The sequence below is a fragment of the Haplochromis burtoni genome, unplaced genomic scaffold (assembly GCF_018398535.1).
Source record: "Haplochromis burtoni strain Fernald_Lab_line unplaced genomic scaffold, NCSU_Asbu1 Contig_167, whole genome shotgun sequence".
Lineage (NCBI taxonomy): Eukaryota > Metazoa > Chordata > Actinopteri > Cichliformes > Cichlidae > Haplochromis > Haplochromis burtoni.
Genome location: NW_024582528.1, coordinates 285,962 through 295,187, shown reverse-complemented (window position 1 = coordinate 295,187; position 9,226 = coordinate 285,962). Strand labels below are relative to the sequence as shown.

The window sequence follows — 9,226 nt, the reverse complement described above, 5'->3', positions numbered from 1 at the left end:
TGTGTGTGTGTGTGTGTGTGTGTGTGTGTGTGTGTGTGTGTGTGTGTGTGTGTGGCTGCAGAGAGGGAAATGAAGGCAGAGGGTGAGAGAGCTGAAGGTTTGAATGACGTGTGTGTGTCTCGAGAGGACAAAGAGCCAGAGAAATGTGTTCGGCTGTCTGTCTGCCTGCATGTTGCTGACTTCATACTGTAGAAGTGTGTGTAATCAATGCACAGATCAAACACAACAGTCCCTACATTTTACTCAGTGCAGTCTGCTCCTCGAGCACCTGCAGGTAATCAGGCGTTCCTTGGAGCTTGGCTTTCAGCTCGTAATACTCACTTTTCCTCTGCTCCACTACGATCTTACTGTGGTTCCCGCCTATCAGCGACGACTTCTTCATCTTTTTATCCAGCGTTTTCTCTGGGTAGCGGATTTCATATCCGCCCATCCCTATACTGCTGAAATCTCTTTTGCTGTCCAGGAAGTTGTGGATGAACATGCTTGGCTCTCGGTTGGGGAGAAACTCCTCGAGTTCGTCAATGGTGCTGAGGCGTTTGTTGCGCTCCAGAGTGGAAAGCATGTCTTTCTCCTTGTCTGCGCTGTTCCGCAGGATGATCTTCTGCCTCTGCGAGTCTGCAAATTTGAAGCCGGCATCCAAGTCTGAGGAGCGACCGATCCCACAGGTGTGGCTCTTGCCGATGTGCTCGATAGTCTGAGGGATGAAGGTCTCGCCTCCCAAGTCATCGCCGGGGATAGAACCTTTTTTGCCGGATTTGTGGCTGTGGCGGCGAAGCTGCAAAGACATTGAGCCGCACTCCTGGTTCCCCAGCCCCTCCTGCCTGCCCACCGGTTTTTTATTCCGCCTCAGGACAAAGACTAAAAGGCAGAAGGCCACAAACACAGTCAGGATCAGCACTACGAGGATGCTAAGGATCATAATTGAAAGAGGCACGGGCCCTCCCGGTGGTGCTTTGCCAACTCCAGCAGGTGACACTGATGTCAAAACAGGGGTGGCGCCAGTCTGAATAAAGGGCGGCCTCGCCATCCGAGGACACAGGATCTCATTTTTTAAGAGGCGCAGTTCAATGTTGGCGAACTGCACAGGGGAGGCACATTTCACCTCTTTGGCAGCCACTCCATCACTCAGCTTCTGCAGCCAGAGTTTGAGGGCAACCAGATCGCACGAGCACTCCCACGGGTTCCCTTCCAGGTCTATTTGGGTCAGTGACCTCAGCTGGTCCAAGACACCGCTCACTGGCAGGGTCATGAAGTGGTTGTTTTTCAGATTGAGTCTGGCTAATGGGATCCCCGCAAACACATAAGCAGGAAGACTCCGCAGAACGTTGTTGTTGAGATACAGGAGTTGAAGGTTTGGCATGGAATCAAACGTACCTGCTAAGATTTCCTTTATGGCATTGTATTCCAAATATAAGTACTGCAGGTTTGTGAGGCCCAAAAACATCTCTGGGTGCAACTGTTCAAGCATGTTTCCATTTAAGTACAGTCTCCTCAGATTAGTGAGGTTAGCAAACACACCTTTCTGGACTGTGACAATCTGATTGCTGCCAAGATGCAGCAGATCTAAGCCCTCAAAACCTTGGAAATCACTCGGATTGATGTCACGGATGTAATTCCCACTCAGGTGAAGCTTCTTGGCATTTGGGGGTTTGGGAACGAGATCAGCTAGATTTTTAATATTCCTCTCCTGACAGCTGACGCTAATGCCAAAGTCAGAAGGGTGGGCTTTGCAGCTGCAGGGCTGTGGACACAACTGAAAGGAAACAATCTGGTTATTCCTTCCAGCCACAATCCCATTGCCATAAAACTTTGATGAGTCTGTGGTTTTTGGCGTTTTCGTGGCTATGGGAGCCACAGTACTTGGGGGCGTTTTGGAGGGCTGTGCAGGTGGCATCCTAACATCAAATTCACTTCCTGTTCCCATGGGACAAAGCTCCTGTTTGTTGGTTTCTTTCAGGAGCCTCCCGTACAAGTCACTTGGCGTTTCACATATGGCCTCGCCAATAAAAATATTATAGGGCATGTTTTCAAGCCACGCTTTGAGAGGTGCTAGGTCACAGGTACAGTTCCAGGGGTTGTCGTCCAGCTGCAGCTCTACAATGCGTCCAATGTGCTCCAGAACACCCAAATAGGGAAGTTTCTGGATCCTGTTGCCCCTTATATCCAGATGTGTGAGTGAGGCAAAGCGAAATATGTTGTCGGGGAGTGCCTGTATGAGGTTGTCATTCAGGATCAGCACTTTGAGTTTGTGCAGTTTGTTAAAGGCTCCCTTCTCAATGTATTGTATTAAGTTGTAGTCAGCCTGAAGGTATTCCAAGTTTTCTATGCCTAAGAAAGTGTCCGCACGCAGCACCTTTAACTCGTTGCTGTTCAGATGCAGCTGTTTCAACGCACTCATCCCCATGAAGGCCCCACCTTCAATGTTCTGCAGTTTATTGTTCCCCAGGTGCAGCGAGACAGCGTGGGTGAAGTTGAGGAAAGAGTTTGGGTAGAGTATGATCAGAAAGTTGTTCTGGAAGTTAAGGTGGTAGAGGGACGAGGCCGGAGGGATGAGCTGTGTGGGTCGATAGACGGTGATCTCCTCGCAGTTGACGTACAGCACGTTTTCCACCGACATGCAGGAGCAGGCGACGCAGGTCTCGGCCAGCAAGTCCGGGGCGGACGGGTCTGCCATCGGGGGTCCGTTCGACATTGAGGGGGAGGAGAGGGAGGAGGCGAGAGAGCCGGAGATAGAAGAAGAAAAGGCTGCCAGCAGGAGTACGAGCAGCATTTCGCCGGTTAGAAATCCTCCCCCAGAAAACCATTTAGTAACCTTTGGAAAGAAAAAGAAAAGAGAGACAGGCGCATGCACAAACATCCACACACGCAGGCGTACATACATGCACACAAAACCAGATATGCACACGCGCACACACACACACACACACACCATCAAAATTCATATTTGAGATTGACTGCATTGCAATTTTAATATTTAACTCGATTTATATTTAAAGTACAAAAAAGAAAACATTATTCTCACTGTATGAAATAAATTCTAGCCAAGATGCTAATAATGCACATTTGCAATGATCCCACAATTTCATCAGAATCTATGAACTCTGTTACTGCGTATCTCTGTTACTGACACACAGTCATGCCTCCAAATCCTGGATAGCCTGAAATGTTGGATGGAGGTTATTCAGTACTGCAGGAAAAAGTAGCACATGCTCTGGACTTATCCAAACCCCTGAAATACTGCACGTCTATGCATCTTATTCTGACACCCAAAGCAAGACGCAGACATCAGCACAACTCTGTTTTGTGCCTCTCAGATTCAAAGTCAAATGGCTGCAGTTCCCTTTTCTAGGGGAGGTCTAATTTGGAGCCAGCACCTCCAATACCAGCGAATAGCACACAGCAAAGAGAAGAAGAATTGGGACTGTGCCCATTACTGACACACTGAGAGGGGTTTAAGCTGCACCCATTTATAGCAGCTGTGACACAAGAAGAAATTCCACATGACGAAATCTGAGAGATCTTTTTCATGGGACTGAATTTAAATAAATTGGACTTACCCAAAGCTGTGGTGGTGATGAATGCGGCTCCCTCTGGAGACACAGGGCAGCATTGGTGAGACATGGATGGAGCCGTGCAAACAGTCTGCCCAGCAGAAGCCGACAGTTATAGGGGCGCAACAAGGTCTCCCCCCAGTCCTCTATAGCCCCATGTAGGGAGCCGAGCAAACCGGAGAGGTGGAGGTGCGAGGCGGAGATGGAGAAACAGAGGAGGGAGAGGAGGAGAGGCGAAGGAGGGAGGTCCGATTTCACCCGATGCGCCTCTTACTGACGGGCTCCTCTTGCTTGGAAAAATCTCCCCGCTGCTCGTTCGGTCCCCAAAGTGGCTGTACTACCTCCATGGGAAAACGTTCATTTGGGTGCAGGGGAGATAGAGAGGGAGTGGGGGAAAGGTAGAAGAAGGTAGAAAGAGGGGAAATAGAAAGAGGGGGTGGGGGGTGGGGGGAGGCAGATAGCTTTCAGAGATCTTCACGGCGCGTCCGGCGACTCCAAGGCGTGAAAAGGGGCGCAAGGCGGACACCAGTACGGTGGAATAAGTCCATCATTCTTGGAGTTTTTATTTAAAGGCGGGGAACTGATCGAGAGAAAGCGGAGTAGCAATGAGTAGAAAATGGGGAGGGAGAGGGGATGATGATGATGATGGCCAGCACTGTGCGTCTGGCTACAGCTCGGCTGAGCAACCCTCCGAAGGGCCAATGAATAAATACTGGTTCGTTTCCAGCGAAGTTGCGCACGGGGATAAAGCTCCAGAGGGCAGAAGCGGCCAAAATGCCCCCATCAGGTTGCTTTTGTCACGAGGTTATTCTCCATCCGTGCAGCGCTAATCCCTCCACCCCCCAAAAAACTGTTGGTGGTTCTCTTCACTTTGTTTGCAGTCGAATGGAGAAGAGATTATTTCAGTCTCATCCAAGTGGGAGGGAATCAGTTCTTACTCTTTTTTGTTTGTTTCTTTCCCCTGTAATAAAGAAGAAAAATATTGAAGCTCCTTTCTGAGAAAAAAAGGAGGAAGAAAGAAAAATGGAGAGAAACCAGAGAGACGAGTGAGGACAAGAGAAACCGGTGCGTAAAAATGAATAATGCAGTTATTCAGCCTTTAGTCCGCTGTGGTGCAAGTGAGGCGCTCGAAAGTCCGCACATTCGCTCTTTCATAGGTCCAAAGAAGGGAAGGGAGAAAAAAAGAATCAAAATGGACTTGATAATTTTTTAAGTAATCCTCTCTTTGGGAAAAACACAAAAAATATCCAGGTGGAATAAATGGCAGAGGAGGGGGGAGGGGTGTCACACCGGAGAAAAGCAAGCTTGTGTTTCTCTCCCTCCTGTAAAGACAGAACAGTATCCGTGTCAGGCGCATAAGTATGCTGGCTCCTTCTGCAGCCGCATTCACGGAGCTTCCCACACGACTAAAAAGAGGAGAATGCAGAGATGGAGAGGGAGGGAGGAGGGAGAGGGAGAGAGAGAGAGAGAGAGAGAGAGGGAGGGAGGGAGGGAGGAGGAGGAGGAGGGGGGCTCGCTCACATAGACCGAAAAGAGAAAAAAGATACTCCAGACCTTGAACCAGATCCATTAGGGTGAGCGAACACTGCAACAGCTGCATTTGCTCAATATTTACGAGCAGATTCAGATTTTTTGTTTTATTATTTTTCTATTCTTAAATGTAATAAAAGGAGGCTTCACCTGTTTTTATTTCCTACCCTGTGTGAGCTCGTGGGGTGGGGGGAAGGGGGGGTCAAGATCAAAGCGCTGATGGAGACGGAGGAAGGGAGTGTGCGCGCGTGCGGGTGGACTTGGCGCCGTTAAGAAAATAAAAGCAGCACTGCGAAAGAGTCACAGCGCAACACGGACCGAGCGCGTCCCCGAGGTCCGTGTGGAGAGAGAGAGAGAGAGGGGCATGTGTGTGTGCTTAAAACCCGGCACGGGAGCGCGCCTGTGAGCGGCATTTTAAACAGGAGGGAGAGAAAGCGAGCGAGCGAGAGAGGGAGATGGGGTTATTATTCAGGAGCGCTGCAGTCAGGCGGGCTGGAAGAGAGACAAAAACGGAGATGGTGATGGAGAATCAGTCAGTCAGGAGCTCAAGTTTATTGTGCATGTTTGTGGGAGAACATGGAAGAAGGAGCTCGATGAAGCAGATTAGAGGAGGACACAAGAGGAGGTAAGTTAGCCCCCTCCTTATACAGATACATTTTTATACATTCTTGCTATTATTATTCTTCTATCTATCTTATCATGAGTCCTGGCTCCTCAGCTGACACTGGAGGGGGAGTCCAACCTGAAACCTGACAGCGTTTGGGCTCACCGGAAGCCTCACCTCTGGTTTCCTCTTGCAACAGGTGGCGAGGCCAGGTGACGCACAAATAAAAGCAGGCCGAAGAAAGGGAAGCCGGGAAGTCTGGATGTGAGCCCGCCAGCACGGCAGCAGAGGCTAACAACAGTTTACGTTTAAGGTTGATGATGATGAAGCAGTAAATTCAACATGCAGTCATTATACTATCACGTCCATGCACACAGGCAGGTACAGAGATTTCCTTCCTGTCTGACTGTACAGCACCATAACACTGAACAACTCTAGTATTATTTTGTTGCTTTGTTTGTGTCATTTTGCACTGCAGTGCATTTTATAATGTCACATCTGCAATGGCTGGAAATGCCCAGCTCTTACATTCATCCTCTCCACACTGACTGGGTGGATGAGCCTGCGTGCATTTGGGATAATTAATAATCACTACAGCAAAGCCAAGAACAAAATCATTGCATCATATTTCAAACACCAAAGAGATGCTGGGTCACTGTGTCACAGGCTTTGTCAAAGAAGAATTAGAAAAAATTAAAATATTATATAGATAATATATAATAATATAATAAGCCAGTAATCACATATCCCAGTAGATTTGGGTTAAAGATTCTGAGAACACAGGCCTCAGCAGGTTATATACTAACCCCCACTGTATATGTATGAGATTTTTTTTGATTAAATATAAAGATCATTTTTTATTCGACCTGTATGTCAACTTCTTAACATCGACCAGGTCTAAGACGACCAGTGTAGGGTCAGGCTTTCATCCTAAACATGTCAAGTAAGCATATTTTCAGAAATTAGAAGCTGTTATCTTTTTAAATAAAGTTTCCCGTGTATTTCTGCATTGCAGTTTCCTTAAAATAGCATAGTTGTTGTCCAGACTCTAACCCTGACACGTTGCAAGGTAAAAGGCGATCTAATGTTGTAATCCATATTTTTCTTAAGCATTTTAAAAAATACTGCATCCATTTCATGCTTGACAGAGATACGATGATGAACAACACTTACTGGTAAAGAGATTAGGCAAAGTGAGGTAACTGTAATGGCTGAGCCGTCTCAGTCCTTTGATAGATCAAACGGAAGTCATCATTTCTCATTTTTATACGGAGCAAACACAAAACAAACAAACAACATAAACCACAATAATCTATATAAGATGGAGTTTTTACAAGCATCCCCAAAAGGCAAATTAAGCACCCCTCATCAGTGTGTGCACATTACTCTGTGTGTATGAGTGTGCTGATATTTGACAGTGTTGGACATGTTCCTACACTGGCTGTGAGTGGCCTGAGGGAAGCAGGCCTACTAGAAAATGAGCCAGACAGTTGGCAAACCCCCTGCTTCCGTCTCAGCTGTCGGTTGGTAGTCTGGCCATGTGGGCCGAAACGCTGCTTCCTGTGTCCAAACACCAGAGAAGCCCTGACTCCGCTGTGCTCTAATCCCATTTCAGGAATTAACATAAAGCGTCCTAATATGTCTTTTAAAGGATTCACATGTGCTATTGTTTTTGTTTCTCACAGCCACTGCTGCTGCTGCTTTCCTCTGCTGCAGGTCTTATTTTTTTTTACTTTTTGATGTGTCGCCCTCATCTGGACGTAAAGGTAACTGCACCCCAGTCATGAAGCAGTCCAGTAATGCTGCTCAGGTAAGGCCTGCTCACTTTCCCTTATTGAAATAATGAGCATTAATGATGGCACACGCTCTGATTAGTGTGCCATAAAATTCATTTTGATGCAGATCTAATATGAGAAAAAAGTACATTTCCTCTCTTTTGTCTCATACTAGACTCATGAGAGTTTCACAGCATTTCATTTATATTTATATAGTGCAAATTCATAATTCACAGTCACCTCAAGGTGCTTTGTATTGTAAAGGTCTACAATAGAAAAAGCAAACAAACCCCAACAATCACATGACCCCTATACGAGCAAGCGCTTGGCAACAGTGGGAAGGAAAAACTCCCTTTTAACAGGAGGACAGAACCAGGCTCACAGAGGGAGGGGCCATCCTCCACAACCCACTGGGGCTAAAGGAGGGAGAGACAAACTGTAGGAGAGAGAGAGAGTTTGACATTTGCTAATGATTAAATACAGTAGTGGTGTATAAACACACAGAGTGAAAAGAGATGGATGAAGAAGAAACATTATCGCATGTTCTAGTCTCATTGTAGCAAAACTAAAGCAGGATTCAGGGTCATCTGATCCAGCCTTGAATATACGTTTTATCAAAAAGAAAACTTTTACATCTAATCTTAAAAGTAGAGAACGTGTCTGCAGTCCTGCATATTTCTTTAATGTGTGCTTTGAAGGACATATCTTAATCAAAAATGCTCCAAGAGTCCTCACAGTGTTACTGAAGACCAAACCAACACTGTCTAAAGAATCTTGTTAGACATCATGTGTCAAAGATTATTTTAGGACCAAACACAGTAATACTGTGACAGGTCATCCAGGCCTTTATGTGTTCACAACATGACTCTATCATCTGTCTTCGTGGATAAATAAAGCTGTAATATCTACACGGCAATGCACACGTATGCAGTGTTTTTTAATAACATTGCCTAAAGGAAGGTTTACTTTAAAAAGTTCTGGTCCCATCACAGAACCAACTCAGGGACTAATGTTTGTGTTTCGAGAGCACTCCCTGTTTACGAGCACAAATTGGACTCTGGCAGACAAATATGACTCCAACATGGTTACTTTAACACCCACAGTATGTTCTGACCTCTGTAGTAAAGTATAGTGGTTAGCAGGTGTAACAGTCCACTGTCAGAGGCCAGAAGAGCATCATCCAGAAGTGCTGCCTCTGTACTAAGATAAGCCTTTATTAGTCCCACACGTGGGAAATTGTTTGCAGAAAGTACAACTGTACTATGGAATGCAGTGAGTACTATCAAAGTACTATCAAAGTACTATGATGTACTCTATGTTTTGACAGATACACTTTACAAAATCGTTTCTCATCAAATGATCAGTAAACTGTTTGACAGCTATTCTTTCATGAACTTTTGATAATCAGGCAGGTTAATAGTTGGTCTGTGATTAGTTGATAAAGCTTGATCAGGATGATATTCAGCGATTGCACTGTTAGGACAGTTTTTATTCTACAGTATGTGAATTTTCAGCATTGGTAGACCACTTGTTTCCTCTGCTGTGTTGTGTACTTTCTCATTTTTAAATCTTACCACTGTGCATTACTTTCTTTTTCTTTTGCTAATAATACAGAATGTAGAGCATCTGAAGAGTTTTTCCTTTGATATACAACATCAGTAAGATATATAAAAAGATATTCAGTGTAACTGGAAACATGTGGTACCAAACCAGTAGAAGATACAAAGTTCACTGGATTACACAGGAACCCTTTTTTTACTTTGGTG

The 9,226-nt window shown here is 45.8% G+C and overlaps 1 protein-coding gene across 1 annotated transcript; it reads right to left on the bottom strand.

Annotated features, from left to right (window-relative positions):
* Positions 1 to 34: 34 nt before the first annotated feature.
* On the bottom strand, positions 35 to 4,961 carry slitrk4 (SLIT and NTRK-like family, member 4). The gene is made up of 2 exons (XM_005940346.3): positions 3,558 to 4,961; positions 35 to 2,812 (listed from the first exon to the last, which is right to left on the bottom strand). Exon 2 carries the CDS (start codon positions 2,768 to 2,770, stop codon positions 233 to 235), a length of 2,538 nt encoding a protein of 845 aa, XP_005940408.1. The 5' UTR covers positions 2,771 to 2,812; positions 3,558 to 4,961; the 3' UTR covers positions 35 to 232.
* Between the last annotated feature and the right edge of the window lie 4,265 nt (positions 4,962 to 9,226).